Source organism: Natator depressus, chromosome 7, assembly GCF_965152275.1.
Source record: "Natator depressus isolate rNatDep1 chromosome 7, rNatDep2.hap1, whole genome shotgun sequence".
NCBI classification, from domain to species: domain Eukaryota; kingdom Metazoa; phylum Chordata; order Testudines; family Cheloniidae; genus Natator; species Natator depressus.
The window spans coordinates 36,662,683-36,685,390 of record NC_134240.1 but is presented as its reverse complement, the minus strand read 5'-3'; the positions used below and the strand labels follow the sequence as shown (position 1 = coordinate 36,685,390).

The following is a 22,708-nucleotide window of genomic DNA, read 5'->3' as shown; positions in this document are numbered from 1 at the left end:
TATTTATTTTTTGCTTCTGTCTCCTGTGAATTGGCTGTAACTGACAGATTTGATTGGCTGTGGGGAAAGCTGGCTAGAGAACATGACTTACATAGACAGCAATGACCTGGTCAGGTAAGCATTTAACAGTACTCTCCAACCTAGATAACCATTCAGATCAGCTGCCCCTTTTTCAGGGTTTCTCCGGATAAAAGCCAAATGGTTCAGAAGTGATAAATAGAACTCTGCCTTGTGGAATGGAAATGCTGCATTGGAAATGATTCTCCCCTTTTCCTCATTTACTATTGGGCTCAGAATACCAGAGACCAGGAAACACATCTTCCTGAAGCAACCCTTTTGCAAACTGTATAGTATGTTGATAATTTTTTATCTACAGTGCTCTTTATTCAGCATGCACTCTTCTACAGACTCAAAGTAGAAGCTACCCTATTTGTCACTGGGTCATTCCTGTGTATGTTCTAACAAACAAAATCCTACAAAGGTGAGGTGCGCTAGTTGAGAGTAACAGGTAAGCTTCCCAGTTATGCATGGGACTACATGATAGTTGAATCTAGTTCAACTTCCCTGTTCCATAACTGTATGCGGATTTGTATGTAAGGAGCCACGTTCTACATTCTATTTCGCCCATTCATCGTAGTGGGGTTTCGTAGTGCAGAATGTAACCATTTTTTACAGCTAGTACAAAAATACATATTTGCCTTTCCATGCACAAAAGGCAATCATGTGCTTCAGTCTGAATGATTTATATTTTAGATAAAGGATACAAGACAATAGGGAAGTCTCCATGAGAGAATGCTTCCTCTGTAATGGGCTGCATTAACACTCCCTCACAAAATGGCAGCTGAATTTTAAGGTGCAGAGAAAACAGTCCTTGAGCTACATAAGCATAATACTGGTGTCTGTTTCCTTGAGATTCTCTCTTGTAGAGGTAACATGTGTGTGCCCGATTTAACAATGACAGCCAAATTCTAATCTTGGATTTGTGTGTGCAGCTCTCCCTGAAATGCGTACATAAATCTGGAGCCAGAATTGGGCCCTGGTTTTTCACCTGAGAATGGTCAAGCCTCTATAAGTCATGTGCCATCCTGGCTGGGTAGATAAGGGCACCATTGATTGTAGTCCACCCATTGCAGCTGGAAGAGTTATGTAACATCAAACAGTATGTTGCACTGAGGAAAAGCAGTGAGGAATACAATACAGAATTGAAAGGGCAGGGGAAAGTTAGCTGGGTGGAAGATGATTGACACTGTTGGAATTTGGCCAGAACACCAGGGTTAGCATGCACCTACTTCAGAAATGTGTTGCCAAAATTGTGAGGAGGCTTCCTAAAAACCAATCTGCTGTGGTTTTGCTTTTGCTCCCCTCCCTCCCACCCACCATAAAGCACCTTGCTTTCCCTGCCTTCAGTTTAAGTCCCTGTGCCATTTGATAGTCACTCACACCCACTGTGCTTCTCTCTCCCCTAACAAGAAACCACCAGCACCTCCTAGACACTCCTCTCAGCAGCTCCTGTACCTTGTGTGTTCTTCCTTGAGTTAGAATTGGTGGCAGATGGAGCGGGAAGAGGTGGTGTCATCATGTGGCCTCTGGATCTGTGATGATTGAGTGCGGAGTGGCTACTTTTTGGCAGGGGAGGAGCAGGTCACTTTTTTTATTTTTATGGGAAGGGGTTTGGAAGGACAGTAGGTAACTTGTGGCCTGAGGGGTTGGAGTTTGAGTCCATTCTGACCTGAAGGAGGGCAGCTGGTTGAAAAGAGGATCTCCTGTGGCCTGGAGGGGTAGATCTTATGTGTCTTAGGTGAGGGGTGCTGTGTCCCCTGCAGCCTATGTTCAGGGTCAGGTAAGAAGTAGGCTTCGTGAGTCCTGGGAGATGAAGTAGTTGATTGAGGACTGGCCCCCTTGAGGCCTGGGGAGGGAGGAGAGTCAGTTAATCAGGATGTCTTCCCCACCTGACTTGTAGGAGGGCCCCTGGTTGCAAATTCTGGGCTGAGTGGACAGGGAGGTTGGGAAAGAGAGGGAGGCTGCTGCAGGTGGTGCAGCTCAGCTCCAAGCTCCTAAATCAATGTGGCTCATTAGTAGTGTGCATGGACAGGTAATGGCCCCTTATCCGTCTACTAGAATTGCTGTGTGTCTGTTTGAGGCTGGAGGCCTCGCTCTTCTTACCACAGTTACGATAAACAGTCATAGCAAGCTTACTTGTATCATGGAAGCTGAACAGCAACCAGCTTCAGCCAGGAACCTGAGGCATTTTAACAAGTAACTTGCACAGGTACCTGCAAGAAACTTCCTTCGGCTCTTTCAAAAAGGGCCAGGCAATCATGCAATAGTGACATCAATGCTATGTTGTGTCCAAAAAAGAGAAGCCCTAGAAGCCGAGAACCTCCTCCAGCCCCATGCCAGGGCTTTGGGTTAGCAGGAACTGTGTGTGAGGCGTGCCACATACTGTGTTTCTTCTAGAAGTTATTCAGAGTTCTCCAATCTAAGTATTCACCCTGCCTAATGGGACTGATCTGAGAAGATCACAGCATAAAGTCTCATGGCTGGGGCCCTTATAAGTAGTTCAGGTTGGGGAGAAGATAGAAGCTTTAGCTGCCCCTGTAATTTTCCTGTAAGGAGATATTTTATTCCCCAGAGAGAAAGAGATCGTTTAATGGTTTGTGCAAAAATCCTAGTAATTTGTGGCCCCCCAGAAAACCAACCCAGAAATTTTGCAGGATGTTTAACCACTATCTGTGGTTGTCCCGTGTAATTATGCAACAGACTGGACAAATGTGAATGCACAAGAAGCACCCTTTATTTAATTATCACACACGGAGTACAATTTTTCTCAGGTGATTTCTAGGAAATTCAGTAGTATATAAAAGGACTCCTTCATGGATGCACATTAATTGTCAGGAAGCTTAAAATCATGCTTATTAAGGGATAAATCCAAGGGCTGGCCCCGGTAGCCACACTGGTTCTGCTGCCAAGGGAACCTCTGCATGCTGTCAAATTCAGCCCTCTCCTCTGCTAGTGCAAGTTTGCACCTGTTGAAGTCAATAGGACTCCACCTGCATGATGTAGGATCAGAGTCTAAATTTGTAACAATAGTGCAATCAAAATCCACCAGAAACTAGCTGGCAGTAGACTGTAAATAGCCTTTTCCTAGAAGAGCTGGGAGTTCATTGGTAAAAATGCGAAATTAATTCTTCAAAAATCACAAGATGGGACAAGTAAAATTTCCTAACTACCTTCCTTAGATATTTAGAGAATGTAAGCTTAAAATAACTTATTCTGACTTGCCAGTAAATAAATTTAAGTGCATTTTAGAGGTGGCCTCCAACCAAAACCTTGGATCTGAATACTGGATCTTCATACAAACTTCTCCCCACAAACTTTGTGGCCTGGGACCCATCTTGAGTACGCTTACACTTGCATAGGCAGTAGAAGCTAAGAAGGGTATCCTTTGTATTAGGTTAGTTTGGCATTTCTGTGAAGAGCTACTGGTGACAGCAACATCTCATTGTGACATGTAATTTTCTAGGTTATGCTTCTGCAGCAACGGGACAGCAGAATAATAATCTCTTGTGGTAACCTGGTAGGCTAGCTTTTTGGAAAACCTCAGGGCACATGATGTTAAAATAAGTACAAGTATTACAAAAGTGATCAAAGCGAGGTCTCGCCAAAAGAAATCGAGGCATTTAATTGGGAGGGATTTCCTACAGCTGTCCAGCTCATTCCCACTCAACTGGCTCAAAGGCTTCCCCGCACTGGGAGCTGGGCTTGCACAGATGACATTGGCAATAGACGATTCGGAGAAGTCCTCCAGCCAGAGTTTGAGATACAGAATGTCACAGTCACAATTCCAGGGATTGTCGGACACATTCACTTCCTCTAAGCTATGTAAGCTGTCAAATGCTCCGGTACGAACTGTGGTCATACTGTTATTTTGTAGATAAAGTTTCCTGGTGCTGACAGACAGGGAAGGCACTTCCTTCAGTCCCTTTGAGCTGCAGTCTACTAGCCAGCCCTTCATTTCTCCGATTGGCTTACAGATGCAGGGCAGAGGGCAGATTTCCGCATTGACTAAACAGAACAGCATTAATGTAACAAATCCTGCAGCAGTGCGGATCTTCATGATGGTTATGTTTTCACTAAATAAGGGACAAAAACATAAATATTTTAAAACAACTGATTAGTTGTCATGGTTCTAAATGTAAAGCTAGAATATAAAGTTATCCCCACTTCATCCTGCTTTAGGGTCAGCAGAAAATCCTGAGTTTCCTGGAAGACTTTTTTCACGCCCTACAGTTCCCATAATGCCATTCTGTCTTAACCTGATTAATACTAATGCATTTATGAAAGAGTGTGGTGAGTCCTTGCCACTCTCACTTCGTGCTTTATTATACAAAATATTACTGCCAAAAGCTCTTGAATAGAGATGGCCCAAATAGGTGGTGGCTTGATCCAGGTTAGTTTTAGGTTAGGGTTTTTGATTTAGGTTCAGGGCTAGGGTTTGAATTTGGTATTGAAATCATGTGAGATTACAAATGCTGAGCTCACAAGACTTTTGCCATCTTGAATGGTATAAGTTGATTTTAAGAAGTTATCTCCAGAGATTTTTAGCTGCATCCCATTTGGAAAATGGATCCTTTCTGTTATGGATTTGACTAGAATTGGTACTTTATGGCTGGGTTCTGATGTGAGAATTTGAAGGGTGTGGATTAGAGGTTCTTTTTTTTTTGGCCTATCACTGCTCTTTTACTTTGTGCATGAATTCATGCATCCATCCATAAGAGCTTTTAAGATGTAAAATGAATACAAAACTACAAATTGTGCTTATCTGTACTCTGACACAGCTTAGAGCTCACTTTTGGGGGGATACCACCATCATGTCTTAGGTTGGCAGGTAGTTATCCCTTTGCGGTGGCAGCCCCTGTTGTTTGGAACTGGCTCCCACCTATCATCCGTCTCGGTCCCATCCATCCCCTCTTTGCACAACTGCAAATATTTCCTCCCCATCCCCCAGTATGGCCGATCAAAGGACCTAACAGGAATTCCAGATCCAAAATCCTTTGCACTGTTGGGGAAATCCAGATCCAAACTTTGTGGTTTGGAACCATCTCTAATTATGCCCATAATTCACCCCATAATTAGAACTTTTCTTTTCCCCTTCTTTCTATGTGGAAATCCACTGATTAAATGTGAGATTTTAAGAAAATAATTCTGATTGTATGGTGCCCTGAATACTAATCTGGGGAGTGGGATGTACTGTTAATAGGTGTCAGTTTTCTTATTGTTGTACACTCAGACCTTCCCTGTCCCCTTTCTCCACCCCCCACCCCAAAAAAGAAGGTGAGATCTACTCTATTAGACTTTAGAACTTATTTTGCAGGTGTACGTTGGAAGCCCAGCACAAAAGCAATTTAAAACTAAAGTAGGCAAAGCATTGGAGTTGGCAGACAAATAGAAATTATCTAATGGATTTATTCTGTCTATCTCTAACCTCATGTTAGAGTGCCTTTTACATAAAAATAATATATAATGGAAATTATACATATGTAAGCATAGAACTTGGACAGAATATTCTTTGATATCTTAAAATGTGACCAGCCTTAATAACCCCATTAGGAAAATGTCTCATTTGGCAGGGTAAAAATTGAACTGATATTGCTTTCTTTCAGTAAACTTATTAAAGGCTGAGTGAGGTTGGATTGGTTTTGCTTTTAATAACTTTTTGCTTCAGAATCTAGAGAAGGTATCAGTTTCCTTTCAAGTAGCTTGGAATACAGATTATTAATTCAAAGATACTGAAGGCATCAATTCTGGTCAAGTCTTGAATTTTTGAACAAGAAATTATTTAGGTATCTACACATGCCCAGATGTAGATACAGCATAACACTTTTATTTCCTTTTTTCTAAAATAGCTACAATAATCCAAAAGCCCTGCATAATGAAAAGTGACCAGCGTGGGATGACAGAGCTGCTTAAAACACATCTTATCCATTCTGAAATATGATGGTCTAAATGCTGGTCCTGTTTTCTTAATGAAATCCTAGATCGATCAGAGAGAGAGAGAGAGAGAGATCTAAACACAGCTAATGTGACAACCATATCGCAAAAAAACAAGGGCATGAAAACCTTTCTTCTAAACTATAGTGAAAGCAAAAAATACAAACCAAAGCCATTTGTTTCAATTTCCAGCTGATTTGAATACTGGGAAAAGACTTACAACCTTGGAGCTTTAAATCCAGGTAATGCTGCAATGCCAGCTTTGACCTATTTAAGAAAATCTTTTGCTTTCATGGATTTGATAACCCAAAGTAGTTTTGAAAGTCTTATATTGTTTAAGCAAACCAACCAACAAAACCAGCCCCCACAATTCCCTTTTAAATGCTTGTAAGGAGCACACCCTGCTTAAGGGAGATTTCACATTTTACTAACTCTATTTACAAATATGTGACTGAGAGCTGTGTTTAAAAAATAATAGTACAGCCAGGTAATTAGTTTCTCAAAATTAAGTGAGGCACCTCTTGATTTTTATCACAATTGTCCGGTGAAATACCATTTCCCTATAGCTTAAGTTGGATTTCTACTCCATAATACTATGAACTTCATCACAGAACAGCTGGAATATTAATTTTGGCAATTTCTGATCTCCTCATAATCACAATTTAACCCTTTGGTGCTGAGTCTAAAGGAGTGCCCTGCTGCAGCTTCAGGAATCCAGTAGCGGTTGATAACTTCTTAAAATTGGCTACACCTTTTAATCCCAACCTGACGTGTCAGTTTGTGGATAAAGATCTTTATCTAACTAAAAGCAGGGTGAGCAAAACCTATCCTAAGGATCCTCTACCACGGTTTAATGCGTAAACACCAAGAAATGCTAAATCAAAAGGAAATGAGGCCTGGGCAAGAGGAGCAGGGAGAAAGGAATTGGTGAGCTGCATAGCTTGCTTACCTCTGTGTGTGTATATATATATATATGTTTGGGTGTTCGATCCTTTCCCTTGTTTGCGTAGTAAGGCTTTGAAGATCTGCAGAGCTGGATTAAACATAACTTTCTCGGGTTTTTAAAGATATAGGACGGAAACGAATGTAACAGATGACAAGCCTTCTGCCTCGTCTGTGAGGCAGCAGTTCCTCTTGGGAAATGCGTAGAGTCAAATAGCTCTTTGAGCTATTTTTATTGTTTCAGCAGAAAAGAGAAGAATTTCATATTTTATTATGTTTTTGTTATTTAAATATTTTTCCTCTGTGAAAGGTGACAGGTTTCTTAAAATCCTGAAATGACTCCCCTCCAGTCTGACAAGTATTTCTTCATCAGAAGTAAAAATCTAGAGGTATAAAAAAGGCAGCTTGGACTTTATCAGTCACTGGGACAGGCAGGATAAAAGATTGGTATTAAGTTCCAGAAACAGCTAAAGCTAGACCATAAGAGTTTTGGGGGGTTTTTTCATCAAAGCTAAGAGTGTTTCCATTCAGCCCTTTCCGCTGAACTTGTAAAATTAAATCTAAGCCGCTGTAAGTTGACAACATGTAAGAATAAAACATACATAAGGCAATAAAATACTCCAACAAAAATTACAGTGCCTGTCAGGTGAGGAGACTGGCCTTGATTCTTTATTGCTTCATCCATCTTTTGGAACAGCAAACCAATGACCACTGTTACAAAAAGTTACCCAGGTCCAAATTTTCAGCTCTGGCCTTCATTTAGTATCTTCTTTTCATGTGCACACAACTGATTGTACCCATAAAAGTGGACATGCAACCATTTTGTGGGCACAAAAACCTATTTGTACATATAAACTGGGCATTTGGCTACCTAGTTGCTCTGTGTGTGCTAAATGGACATGTGGTCATATTTGCACCACACACTCAGTTGCATGCACAAAGATGGATGTGAAAAACACACAGGTTTGAGATTTGCCAAACCTGTGGCTCTGAATACTTAAACAGCTGAACATATACTTTGCAATTCCTTCTTCACTCTTGTAAAGGAGGACCAATAGATATTATTCCCCCCTGCACATTTGTTCTATACATTAACTGTAAATGTATGGATATGCATTCAAGTTGGGAATTTTATAAATGATCAGTCATTGAGGACCTCAATTTTTAAAACTGCATGCCTGTATGTACAGGTGCAAAAGTGATTTTGTAAATTCATGCCTAATTTTCAAGTGCCATTATCCTAGTTATTCCTGCAACTCAGGTATTTGAACCCACAAATGGTCAGTTAGATGCATAAGTGCATAGATGCACAAATGGTCAGTTAGATGCATAAGTGCATAGATGCACAAATGGTCAGTTAGATGCATAAGTGCTTGATGCATTGCATATGCAGATGAATAGATCGTGCATGCAGTCTCAGTGACTGTATGCTCCAGTTAAACAGAAAATTGTGCACAGTTCTAAAATTTGGGCACTGTATGTTTTTACCACAGACACCGAAAATGGAGATGTTCAACAAGGCTAGGCTGAACAATAGCAAATGTGCAATTATTGGGTGTGAGGGAGAGGGTTGAGTGTGTGTGTGTGTGTGTGTGTGTGTGTTCATGCATTATAGGTGTGCCGGTAGCACCACATACTATTTTTTAGTAACTTTTTTATTAAGGCAAAGTTCGGATAAAATATGAACATACTACACTGTACATTACTTATTCCTTATTCAGGATCAGGTTAATATTTCAAAGAACTTGCCTACAGATGCTGGATTGCTGTCAGGGGAGCCCTACTTCTCTGAGTACACTAAAAGAGGTTACCAAATTTTAAAATATCTATCCTCTTTTTTGGCCCTTCTCTTTTGTGTACATACTTGGTGTGAAAGCTTTTCCTTTACAAAGACAGTCCACCTTTTACTATACCACAATTCCATAGGAGGAGTAGTCACATTATTCCAGTAATGTGCAATATCGAGTCTTGCTGCCAACAATAAAAAGAAGTAAATTTGTCATTCTGTTTAAAATGCAGATCCTTTACTGGAGCATTAAGTAATGAGCTCAGGGGATCTCTAGAAGGCTGGTGTTTTGTCATAAAATGAATCTCTTTAATAATTCCTGGACTCAACCACCACATGTGCAAGAATGTTCCCTTTTCCTCTCACCTCCTGCAGTGAAGCTCCCCCCAAGTAGCAAAAATATGATGGATCTTAACTGGAATCAAAAGGATGCCTGACATTTCCCATTTATGAGACCCTGTTTGCAAGTTGTTTATAACTGTGCCAGATTTTAACCATTTGGAATGAATGATATTGCCCATGCTCAGTGTCTTCCTCAGGCTGAATGCTTTTGGAAAATTTCAGCAAAAATATTTTTGCTCTTTCTAAGAACAAGGCTAGGGAAATATACAGTGTTTTACTCTGTTTAAAAAATTCTGGTTACTTTGTTTTTGAAAAGCTTTTGTGCCCCCATGCTTTGGAGCAGGGACTTGACATTTGGCAGGGAGTGGTCTTTGTGTCAGGGATGTGCTGTTTGCTGTCTCTTTGCAAATATGCCCAAATTTGGCCTGGGTAGAGACTGGCACTAGTTAGTGAGGAGAATGGGACTGAGTCAAGGGGCCAGGGGTAGGAAAGAGACAGGACTGGACAGGGATAGGTTGGAAGGAACCAGGAAAAGTGGGTCAAACTTGGGGCATGGATACACTACAGTTAAAAACCTGCAGCTGGCCCTTGCCAGCTGACGCAGGGCTTGGGCTGCAGGGCTGTTAATTGCAGTGTAGAGATTTTGGGCTTGGGCTGGAGCCTGGGCTCTAGGATCCTGCAAGGGGGGAGGGTCCCAGAGCTCAGGCTGCAGCCCAAGCCTGATCATCTACACTGCAATTAAACAGCCTAGCAGCCTGACCCCTGCGAGCCTGAGTCAACTGGCATGGGCCAGCTGTGGGTGTCTAATTGCAGTGTAGACATACTCTTGGAGGGAATGGTTAGACGAGTCTGTGCCTACGGAGCCCACTCTCCTCTAGAACCTGGAATGGAACCCAAGATTCCTGAGTCTCACTATTTCTCTGCTATCAATAAATAACTGTGAAATTTACTGGTAAAATGTCCCCTCCCGCTCTACTGTTGGTCCACATACAGGATGACAGCCTACTACTACTCTGAGTTACTCTGTCAGCTCAAGTGGCAGAGGTCTGTGAGATGGATCTAAGCAAGGGCTCCAACGCTGCTGCTGATTCCTGGAGGTGTCAGTAGGATGCCATAGAATGGAATTTCTGTTTTATCAGTTTGCTTTTTAAAAAAAATATAGGAAATTAACCCCCACACACACGCTCTCTCACAAGCCCACCAGAAACCCATATGCTAAAAGAACACTATTAAGGTTGCAAAGTCAAGCACTCAAAAGTCAGGAGATGCCAGAATTAAGGTTGCACGTGCATCCTTAATTTTGTCCCCTTGTGCATCTGCATTCTACAGTAGAACTTCAGAGTTACAAACACCTCTGGAATGGAGGTTGTTCGTAACTCTAAACAAACCGTTACGGTTCTTTCAAAAGTTTACAACTAGATATTGACTTAATACAGCTTTTAAACTTTACAATGCACAAGAAAAATGCTACTTTAAACCATCTTAATTTAAATGAAACAAGCACAGAAACAGTTTCCTTCCTTGTCAATCTCATTTTAAACTGTCCCTTTATTTTTTTTAGTAGTTTAACACAGTACTGTGTCTTCTTTTTTGTCTCTGCTGCTGCCTGATTGCGTTCTTCTTGTTCCAAATGAGGTGTGTAGTTGATCGGTTAGTTCATAGAATCATAGAATATCAGGGTTGGAAGGGACCTCAGGAGGTCATCTAGTCCAACCCCCTGCTCAGAGCAGGACCAATCCCCAACTAAACCATCCCAGCCAGGGCTTTGTCAAACCTGACCTTAAAAATATCTAAGGAAGGAGATTCCACCACCTCCCTAGGTAACGCATTCCAGTGTTTCACCACGCTTCTAGTGAAAAAGTGTTTCCTAATATCCAACCTAAACCTCCCCCACTGCAACTTGAGACCATTACTACTTGTTCTGTCATCAGCTACCACTGAGAACAGTCTAGATCCATCCTCTTTGGAACCCCCTTTCAGGTAGTTGAAAGCAGCTATCAAATCCCCCCTCATTCTTCTCTTCCACAAACTAAACAATCCCAGTTCCCTCAGCCTCTCCTCATAAGTCATGTGTTCCAGTCTCCTAATCATTTTTGTTGCCCTTCGCTGGACTCTCTCCAATTTATCCACATCCTTCTTGTAGTGTGGGGCCCAAAACTGGACACAGTACTCCAGATGAGGCCTCACCAATGTCAAATAGAGGGGAACGATCACGTCCCTCGATCTGCTGGCAATGCCCCTACATATACATCCCAAAATGCCATTGGCCTTCTTGGCAACAAGGGCACACTGTTGACTCATATCCAGCTTCTCGTCCACTGTCACCCCTAGGTCCTTTTCCGCAGAACTGCTGCCTAGCCATTCGGTCCCTAGTCTGTAGCGGTGCATTGGATTCTTCCATCCTAAGTGCAGGACTCTGCACATGTCCTTGTTGAACCTCATCAGATTTCTTCTGGCATTTGTAACTCTGAGGTTCTACTGTACTCTTTACATACATAATCACATGCTGTTTTCCCCATTGGGTCCCAGTTATATACATATATCTTTAAAGTTTTAGAAACTATATTGCAGCATTTACTCCAAGGAAAGTGCAATTATAGTACATTGTTTATTAGAATCACTACATATAAAAATCGACACTAGTCTAAAACTGAAGTGTAGCAGGGTGCTGGTGCAAAAGCACCTAATTAGCCCTGCCCAGTCAGTGCAATCAGGGGAAACAGATTGGGGCTGATGGAAAAGGCCTGATGCCGGCCTGAGGATTGGCAGCACCTGCTGGCCTGACAAGCCAAGGGCCATAAAGGCTGGGAGGGAGCCAGAAGGCAGGGGGGCAGCCAGGGCAAAGTCAGTCAGGGAGGGAACTGGAGGCCTCCTAGCTGAAGGCTGACCCTGCCTGTAAAGGAGGTGACTAATCCTGTGAAGCTTGTACGGAGATCGATACTGGTGGTGGGATAACCTTAAGTAAATAAGGACACGGGTGTTGCACAACCCTGAAGCCTCTCTGAGCTTTATTGGGGGCTGCAAGCAGGCCCCAGACAGAGGGGTGGGTTGTGAACCCTGTTACAAGAAGTCCAATGCGTTTCTAGGACTGTGGGAAGTTTACAAAGAATTAGACTTAGGGAATGGAATATAAAGCCTTGTATGTTAATTAGGTAAGTCAAATCCTGCCTAGGTTGGCACCAACTGAAAGTGGACACCATTAATAAATTTTCAGTGGCCTGTGTGAAATAAATGGAGTTGTTTCAGGACACTTCCCAGGAGACACATCTGCATCACCAAAACCACCCCACTATTGCCACTAAATAGCACTTTTGTTGTCAGTGTTAGCAGGAAGGTCAAGAGACCAAATTCTGAATAGGCTTTGAGACCAGACCAGTCTTTCACTTCAAGAAGTGGTACTTGCAGGTCAGAGTTTAAGCACAAATGAGAGACTTGGTGGGAAAGCTTGCATTAGTACCACTTGTGTCGTAGCTGGTTCTATGGATAAATCGAGCACCTCCGTCTGGAGTAGGGTGACCAGATAGCAAGTGTGAGAAATTGGGATGGGGGCTGGGGGTAATAGGCGCCTATATAAAACAAAGCTGCAAATGTCAAGACTGTCCCTATAAAATTGGGACATCTGATCACCCTAGTCTGGAGAGCTGGCAGTCTAGTACTTTATAACTACTGCATTCACCTAATATTTAAACAAAAAATTAGACCACCTCCAAAGTATCTTTTGTGAGCAGTCTGATTTGGATTTGGCTTCTACAGGCAGAAGTCCAGAGCACCAGATAATTCTCCTTTGTTCCATTCCCAAAGAGACATTTTAAAACTAATCCTTGCTTTGCTTGTACAAATATAAAGTAAATGTATGGCTTACAATCAACTAATGTAATCTATTTCCATTTATTCTTGTCTACCTCCTAATAGTAATCCATCCCATAGATCCTATAGGTCAACTGGCTGGGGAAAACGATAAAATGTATCTCTGTCCCCCTGAGTACAATTGTCTCTGATACCATTCTGTTGGGGGTAACGCAAGCGGAGAATTGAGTAAATGCTACATTTTATTAGTAATGCCCACCGAAATAATATACTCTGGTTCAGTGCAGGAGACATGTCAATTGCTGTACCTTGCCGACAATAGCCAGGAAAATGGTGGGAGGTTATAGGAGGTTTTTTTCAGAGTACTTAAAATCACAGAAAAGTAGGCCTGGAAGGGACAGCAAGAGGTCACCTAGTCTAGCCTCCCAGTCCTGCACTGAGGAAGGAACAAGTAAATCTAGACCATCCCTGAGAGGTGTGTTGTCTAACCTGTTTTTAAAAACCTCCAGCCCTTTCTGCTGAAATTGTAAGTTTTGTAAAAATCAAATCTAAGCCATTTTAAGTTGACAACATGTAAGAATGAAACATAAGGCAATGAAATACTCAAACAAAAGTTACAGTACCTGTCAGGAGACTGGCCATGACTCTTTATTGCTTCATCCATCTTTTGGAAGAGTAAACCAACCCAACACCCATTACTGTTACAAAAAGTCACCCCCTCGTGAGGATCAAGGTTACAAAAGTGACCCTGTCACAAGGAAGGGGTCAAGTGTCCAATGACTCCAATGGCTACTGTTATGTCTGACCCTCTCAACTCTCCCCCTTTAAAAAAAAATCAAATGCAGATAAAACATACCAATCCCAAACAACCATTGTACAGCCAGTTAATAAAGCACACACAGAGATACAGACTCTAGAGGATGGAGCTCGGCATAGGTGACCTGAAACCGACTGAGAGATGAGAATAATTCTCTCTAATTGACACTTGTGAGATACGATCATGTCTGACCCTCTAGCATTCTTGTTCAGTTTGCACAACAGAGAGGTGGAAAGGGGACAGTTTGGGCATGACACTACTCTGGAGCAAACCCCCAATTCTTACAAAAGGAGCCATATGACCTCTGAGCCTCTCTGTGCTACTGTACAAGCACATACAGTATAATTAGGCCTTGTATGGGGGACCAAGATTTCACCTCATACCAGTTAAATTGGCCCAAACTGGCAATCATCCTTCATGTGTATCTTTCATTGAAGTTAATGGGAGTTTTTCAGGGAGAATAACTGCAGGGTGAGCTATGTACACACATTTTGAAAGATTTTTATCTGACAACAGACTGTTACTAAATGCACTCCCAATCAGAAGCCAAATTAAGATGAAGGTATATAATATTGTGTCTTCAGTTTATTCAATGACTGGTTCACTTCATCCTCCATTTCATTAAATCAAAATGTCCTTTGGCCCCAAAGTCCTAAAGTAAGGGCTTGTCTACGCAGGAAAGCTTTTACTAATAACAATGACATAATAATAGTAGTATAATTAAACTGATACTTACACGAGTATAATTCCCTCGGTGGCCATTCTTATGTTTCCACACAGGAAGTTATCCACCTGTATTGGTTTAAATTCACACCTTAGCTTATACAAGTATAACTTTCCCATGGCTCTGACTTCTGTCCCCTGTTAAGAGTCCAAAGCTGCGGCTCTGCCCAGTGCTTCAAGAATTTTAGCTTCAGTCTTAATGGCACTGGTTTGCATCTTTATTTAAACAAAACAATGCAAAGCATGTAAATATTAAATAAAAGTATGATGTGTCTAGTTTATAGCATGACAAATTTCACTGTAGGGACATGTCAGGAATATAGTCAGGAATTCTGTTCCTAAGTAATAAAACCAATGCATGGTGATTCATGTAAAACTGACTTTTTGCTAGTGTCAGATCTGCTCAGGAAAATATAAAAAGCCATTTTATGTGGTAAGTCTAATGGCCATATATGAGAGCTCATTTAAATGTTTCAGGCAAAGCAAGAATTATAAGGATTCCTCTAGAACCGTTTTTTACAAGTCAGAATTTAATGGGTTTTGCCATATCTTAAGGACTTGATTGAAAAAATAAATCAAACACTTAAGAAATCAAAATAAAACTTTCTGGATTCATAAAGTAAATAGAGTGACCTGACAGCAAGTGTGAAAAATCGGGACAGAGGGTGGGGGGAGAATTGAAGCCTATATAAGAAAAAGATCCCAAAATAGGGACTGCCCCTATAAAATCAGGACATCTGGTCACCCTAAAAATGTAAAACTCCAAAGGAAAAAATCTGGAAGCCCTAACTAGGATTAATTTAGTGAAAACTGTCTTTAAAAGAACAGTTACTGTCAAAAACATAAATAATTCACCTTCCTTACAAATTTTTTTTTTAAATGCAGTGGTTCCTGACTCCTTCAGAAGCATCTGGGCCAGCTGCCTGAAGCTTTTATTTAGACAAACTCTCAATGGATTTAATGACTAAAAGTGGTAGCATAGGGCCTTGATTTAATAATATTGTATTGAAGTTATGCACATTTTCAAATAAATGTGTTCACTATTGCTCTAAGACAAAAATATATAATATTCTGTATGCGTTTATGAAAAGGCATGTTATTCAATATTATATATGAGTGTGTATTTGTGCATGTATCTATATCAATTGATGTATATAATGAATGGTTTGTTTAACAACACAACAAAACAATCATTTGTTTTTCACCTTTCCAGGCTTTCTTCTATGAAATTTAAGAATGGACTTGAAATAGCTTTTCCTTAGTTTCACCCACCCACTATTTGAGTTTTACTTGGAGTTTTGGGCTCAAAACCCATTTCTCAAAAGTGTCCATGTTACGATGGACCCTAACTTTTTGAGGTTTGGATCAAAACCTCACGAAATCTCAGAAGTGTTGTGTTCTGAGAGTTCAGACTCATCTCTGCTCAAGTTGCTTGTGAATTTTAGCGCATTTTTTCAGTGAATCTAATCTGCGTTTTGAATGTGTAATAAAACCAAGGTGAGTTGTTTGTGTTACAAACGTGCTGCACATCCCTACTTTGTAAGGCCTCTCCTCTATTTCATGGATGACTATGACCAGCTGTCCACTGGGGAAAAAGAGGGGGGGAAGAGAAACTTCTGGGATTTATTTGTTGACTTTTAAATTGACTGACCTTTAGGGAGCACAAACCTGTTACCAGCAGCCCAAAATTAGTGAAGACCTTTTTCTTAAAAGATGATTTTTGGTGCATGTTTGTTTCTGAATGTTTTTAAAAACGGTTTTGAACAGTGTTATAATGGGGAAAAGATAAAAGCCCTACAAATCCTTTTAGAATTCCAATCTTTTTCCTATGAATTGGAGAAAGTGATTTGACCCTGTAGCGGGGTGGCCACCCGTTACTGCCCTGAAGGGCTTGAAATCAGCCCTCAGAGAGGGGTGCTGCTAGGAAAAGCAGCAAGCCTCGGCTGATTGGGGAACCAGCCACAGATGTGGCCATGCCCCAATCAGGGCCCAGCTGGCCCTTATAAGAGGCCAGTGGGCTAGGAGCAAATGCTCAGTCTCTCTCTAGATGTGAAGAGGGATGGGCTTGGCTGCTAGGAGCTAAGAAGGGTACTAAGACTAGAGCAGGGCTGGGGGAAGGCCAGAGCAGCTGGGGAACTTCAGCCTGGAAACCCCCCAGGCTGCAGGCCTTGTTAAAGAGGGCAGCCCAGGGGTAGGCAGAGGCAGCAGGTCCAAACCCCCCTTGCTGGTGATGAGTGGCACTTACACTGCAGTCTGCCACAGGAAATGGGGGCTAGGTGATGACTGGCAGTGGCCACAGATGGAGGTGAGGTGGGGATACATGGTGGAGGATTCCCTGGGGAGGGGAGACCCAGATCTGTGGGGGTACTGCTAGGGGGCAGCACCCTGGCCTGAAAGGGGCACTGGGGTATAGGAGGGACTTGGGGGCCCAGCGGCAAGCGGGACACCGGCCTGAGGAGGGCGCTCCGGAGGCTGGAAATGCTAATTCCCTGGGTAACCAGCAGGAGGTGCCGCAGAGGTGAGTCCTGCTCCGTTACAGACCCCTATCTAAATAAATAGTCCATCTGTCTGTCAGGTGCACAACAGTCTGATTTGTGACCAGACTGCTGATGTTGTGAGTGGTGGGGATGGGGAAGATCTTGCTGATTTAGGATTTTCCTGAAAGATTTTGACCATGTATGTTTTAACTGCTTTGATTCATTAGGACTTTGTGGCTTAAAAACACCTTTAATACAAAGTAAAGACAACTCAGAAGGCGAATTGTAAATACAGCTGATGATGCATCCAAGTAAAGAGCGATCAGGAAGGATAGTGCATTCTAAAATGGAAAATAAAGGCCATGATGATATTGCAGCCATGGAATTGCCTCTGGAGCACAGAAAAGAATAAATTTAGAAGCTAGGTGGTTGCCTGTTTACTAAATATACTATATATCTATATCTTCCTGCATATATGGTTCTCTTCCTTTAACAGCAGATAAGTTTGTTGAAAGTGATGCAGCTTCTTAGAATATAAAGGTTCCTTAAAATGCCCAGTTTCCCCTATTCTTCTGTGTCCCTGTATCCCACAATCCATTTCTATACATATTAAGGGAATGATCCTGTTCAGAATGGAAGTACATTATTCCACAGAGCAATCAAGTATTGCACTTTCTGTAGTCATTAAAGGAAGTATGGAATATTTATATTCCTCCCCATGGTTGCTTAAAGTTCTTTGCTATAGTATCATCTGTGATAAGTGACTTATCTTTGCATTTGGTCCCAAGCTTCTTCTCTCTTTCCTCCCCCCCCCCCATCACTCTATTTATCCATGGTGCAAGTGGTCATTGATTACATTGAGCCCATGGATCTATTAGACCTGGAGAGGACTGTCGGTCAGATCCTACGGTCCTTATTCATACAGGTTAGTCCCAGTGGGTCTTAATGCGTCTTTAGGATGAGCAAAGCCTGCAGGATTGGGCCTTATATTTACAGCATCAGAGCTGTTGCTAGTTTCTCCTGGACTTAAGGAACCGTGATTTGGTGGACTTTATCAAATTTTCCAAACAACCTCATTCACCGCCTTGTTTCTTCAAAGTACTCTTGGAGAGTTTTATTATGGGGCCTAATTCTCTCATCAGTTGCATGAGTGCAGCCTTTATTCACTTACAGAGAAGAAATGAACATGCAAGGGGTGGGATGACTGGACTTCTACTGTTTAGGAGAAAGGACACAAATTAAAACTAAATGCTAGGCTAGGTGCATGACTAGCCAGGCTGCCTGCCTATGTCAAGTCTAAGTAATGTGCAGAGCAGAAACCTGAATCCTCTTTACAGGAAGTTTATAAAGAGCTATTATCATTCATTGCCATCAGCTACTCTTAAACCCTTCAAGATGGAGGTATTTAGAGAACTGTACCCATTCCTCCTGCTGAATGGCTTTGCTATTATCTTGTCACACGTTTTCAATATACAACATCATTAACCCACCTCTTTTCTCCTCAGAGTTTTACCTCTGATAAAACCTGATTTTGATGCCTTCATTAAAGGGCTTTTTGGTAGGATTGCTGCCACTGAATTCTGGGGAACTATCAAAGTAGTCCCCTGCATAACAAATATGCAGAATTAACATTTGTCATTGGGAGACCCATTGCAAATTAGTGAGTAAGCAAATGATTAAAGAAACAAAACAAAGGGTAATGGATCACAATGTGCACTTGTTCTGGCTGCTTTAACATATTCTAGAGGCCGGTGTGGCTCCCAGGACCAAAGGAGTGGACAAAAGCCACCTATACCTCCGTGTAATCCTCTAACACACCTGGTGCTCTAGCCTATAAAGTGACTATATTATTTGGACACAGAAGAGACATTTATGTCCCATCTTCCTGCCGTTGGTAGGCTTCTTTTTTTATTGTAGGGTCACTATGGATTTGTCCAATTTAGCTTTAAATACGTCAAGCATTCTACCACTTGCTTGGGAGATTTTTCTACAGGTGAACAGATCTTACTCTTAAACTCTTCTGCCTAAAATATCCCTCGCTTTATCAAAGTACTCCTAGTGTAAACCCTTTTTCATTATGGAAAATAATGCCGCTGCCTCCTTGGTTTACGTCCTTCAAATATTTGTACATTATTACAGTGTTCACCTTAGTGATTGCTTATCCAGGCTATAAATTACAATTCTTAGACTACCTTTGTAAATCCGTGCCTCCAACCCCCTAACCTGCTCATCCTGCTCACATGGGTAGCCCATTGATTTTGATGTGGCTATTTACATTGGTAGAGCTAGCAAAATTTGGTCCTATTTTTGTTGTTGTTCTAGAAACACGGTCTCCAAAACTTTCATAATTCTCTCTGAATACAAATGACAAATCTGATCTTGAAGTCAGCCCTGGTTAGACATTAATATAAAAAGTCTACATAGAACAAGTCAAACCTGAGTGTATTTTTAAAAATGTGCTTTTTCATATTTTAGCTCCTTTTTGCATTTAAAGTTTTAAATGGTGTGCCTTACATGCTGGGTCAATACAGATGTGAGGTCTGATTTTACATACTGACAATTACATAGACTCCATTAGAGAGCATTTACAAGAAACAAAACACCAGATAATCTTCATTTCTTTCCACTAGGGGTCACTGAAGTCATTTTTCTTGATGGATGCTGTCTATGGCTTCATCTATATTATACACGTCTTAAAATAAAATTGTCTGCAAGACTGAAACATTGTTTTAGAATATCTTCTGAGATCAAAATATAGCAGAGGTATGTGTGGTCAAAAGGGCTAATGCAATCCTTGGCTGCATACCCAGGGGAGTCTCAAGTAGAAATAGGTTATTTTACCTCTTTGTTCCTGGATCTGACTGATACTGTAATGCTACGTCCAGTTCTGGTATCCACAGTTCAAGAAGGATGTTGATAAACTGGAGAGGGTTCAGAGCAATGTTCCCTCTAATTTTTTCCATCCATCTGTGGAATGAATTTTATGTGCACCAATATTGAGGTAATGTGGCGGTGACTTATATCCACACGTATTATAGCATAGTTTAACCCAGTGGTTCCCAAACTTGTTCCCCCACTTGTGCAGGGAAAGCCCGGGTCGGGCCAGTTTGTTTGCCTGCCGTGTCCGCAGGTTCGGCCGATCGTGGCTCCCAGTGGCTGCGGTTCACTGCTCCAGGCCAATGGGAGCTGCTGGAAGTGGCGCGGGCCGAGGAAGAGAAGGAAAGAAAGGGGGTAGAGAGATTAATGCAGTGTCCAGAGTTGACGTGTAATTACAACTTTGCTTTAAAAAAAAAAAATCATCCCTAGCTATTTCAGGGCCCTCCCTCTACTTTTACAGAGCGCAAACAGCATCACTAGCCCAGAATCAGACCCATGACTCTGTGCCTAGAGAAGCTGCCCACTCTATCCCTAGGCCCAATACCCCTGAGTCCAGGTTTCCCAGTTCAGGTTCCCTTGTGTGTGCCAATCACTCTCATGCCCGCCCAGTGTGTTGAAGCAGACCCAGAAGTTGCTAGTGCTACTCACTAGGGGTTGCAGCTGCGCTAAGCATGGCCAGGCAGCTCAGCCACTTGTCTCCAAGTCCCCCCCCCTTTTTTTTTAACTGCCCTGAACTCCTGGCCACTTTGCAGCCATGCACAACTTCAAGTCTCTGCTCTCACTGGTTCCTTCCCAATGAGGGGTGGCAGGGGGGCCTGGGAGAGAAGACCATCCCTAGCCTGACAACTCAGCATGGCCCGGGGGAGGAGGATGGGGAGGGTCTTATGGAAAAATCAGAAGGCAGGGTACTGTGCAGTAGCCCTGCAAGTCCTGGGGTGAGGCAGGGATGAGGGCCCGCCTGGTGCTGAGCCTATCTGCTGCAGGGAGAGGTGCCCCACCACTGCCCCATCCCACGAGCCAGGCTGGCCAGCGCTACCCACTGCCCAGTTCCTGTTCCACAGCTGCCCCTGCCGCTGTTCTCCAGCCCCACTCAGCTCCTGGGTGCTGCCTTCCCACCACCGCTGAGGATGTGCGCACCTGCGTGGCGCTTGGAGTGCTGCTTGGCCATGAGGAAACACTGATTCAGAGAAGAGCCACAAAAACATCTAAAGGATTAGAAAATCTGTTTTATGTGATGGATTCAAGGAGCTCAATCTCTTTAGTTTAACAAAGAGAGGCTTAAGGGGTGACTTGATTACATCCTCTAAGTATCTATACTGGGAACAAATATTGAATAATGGACTCTTCAATCTATTAGAAAAAGGTGTAACACAATCCAATGGCTGGAAATTGTAGCTAGACAAATTCAGACTGGTGGTAAGGCATCAATTTTTAACAGAGTAATTAAGCATTTGTACAATTTGCCAAGGTTTGTGCTGGATTCTCTATCACTGAGCATTTTAAAATCCCAATTAGATGTTTTTCTATGCCCCAGGAATTATTTTGGGGAAGTTTTATGGCCTGTGTTGTGCAGGAAGTCAGACTAGATCACCATGGTTTTTGGGCCTTGGAATCTATGAAGTTTTATAAATCAGATGACTGATCACATTTGTTTGCTTTATGAAAATCCCCCCCACCCCACCAGGCTTGCATTTCTTAGTGAAAAGAATGTTCACCCAGGGTTTGGATTCAAATCATCTTTGGTAAAATATTACTGTCATTTATGGTCCATTATAACAATGATAGAGGTGCACTTGGGGAACTTCTCGTTATAGCTGACCCAAGATCATAATCTTTAATGGATGCACCACTAATGCAGTGTTTTTCAGGACCTCCTAGCACCTATCCTGTGTGCTGTGCTCCCTGGAGAATTAATCCTCTCAGAGTTACTAATTAATGATCAGTGATCCTAAGGGGAGTCAATAAGTTTTAATGCGTGTTTCATTAGCAGAATGTGTGGTCAATATCCTGCCAGGAAGCTTTGGGGGGTTTGTTTTAAAAAAAACAAACAAAAAAAAAGTTCTGCCCCTTTCCATCTTGCTTGTATTACTGAATTAAATAACTTGCTCTTGTTAAAAGCAATTAGTTTTCTAGCTCCGCATCCAGTCTTTCTTTCATTATAAACACAACATCTGTAGCAATCGCTTTTCAGTCAAAGCCTCACCCATTGTGATCCTAACAAGGACTGATCCAAAGCTGATGCCTGGGGGAGCAGGTAAGGAGTTAATTGAAAGTGGCATCCGTTCTTTGAGGAAAGATGGGGCCAAGAAGGGAGGACAGGCATTTCAAGCCAATATTTGAGTGAGGCTTGAACTGGTGGTAATCCTCTATTATACATTTGTTGTTTCATTAAGTTAACGCTTCAGGTAATATATCGTAACTGCTGCTTTGTAAGAAATACTGCTGTAAGGAAATTAGCAAAATCTAGTACCTCATCAGCATGATTAAATTGCTGCCTATCATTTTTTACTATATCATATTTTAAACCTTAGTGAATATATTAAAATCTTACCATAGTGTTTATCCATGTTACAGCTAGGCTGTAGAAGTTCAATTACAATAAGCTTTCATTCCATGCTGCATCCGATGAGTGAGCTGTAGCTCACGAAAGCTTATGCTCAAATAAATTGGTTAGTCTCTAAGGTGCCACAAGTACTCCTTTTCTTTTTGCGAATACAGACTAACACGGCTGCTACTCTGAAACCTACTCTTGTTTTGTTTTTCATGGGCAAATTGTGTGTCAAATTTTCTTTCACTTCAAAAGTGTCACTCTTGTTAATTTTTCCCTAGGCAGTGTGACCTAGAGGGTAAGGCACTCTCCTGGCCTGAGACTCAGGAGAGCTGGATTCTGTTCCTGGCTCTGCCACTGGACTGCTGGGTGACCATGGGCAAGCCATTTCACCTCTG

At 42.0% G+C, this 22,708-nt stretch overlaps 1 protein-coding gene across 1 annotated transcript; it reads right to left on the bottom strand.

Annotated features, from left to right (window-relative positions):
* Positions 1-3,499: 3,499 nt before the first annotated feature.
* GP9 (glycoprotein IX platelet) lies at positions 3,500-22,329 on the bottom strand. The gene is made up of 4 exons (XM_074959618.1): positions 22,314-22,329; positions 18,399-18,489; positions 6,941-7,024; positions 3,500-4,133 (listed from the first exon to the last, which is right to left on the bottom strand). Exons 1-4 carry the CDS (start codon positions 22,327-22,329, stop codon positions 3,500-3,502), a joined length of 825 nt encoding a protein of 274 aa, XP_074815719.1.
* Between the last annotated feature and the right edge of the window lie 379 nt (positions 22,330-22,708).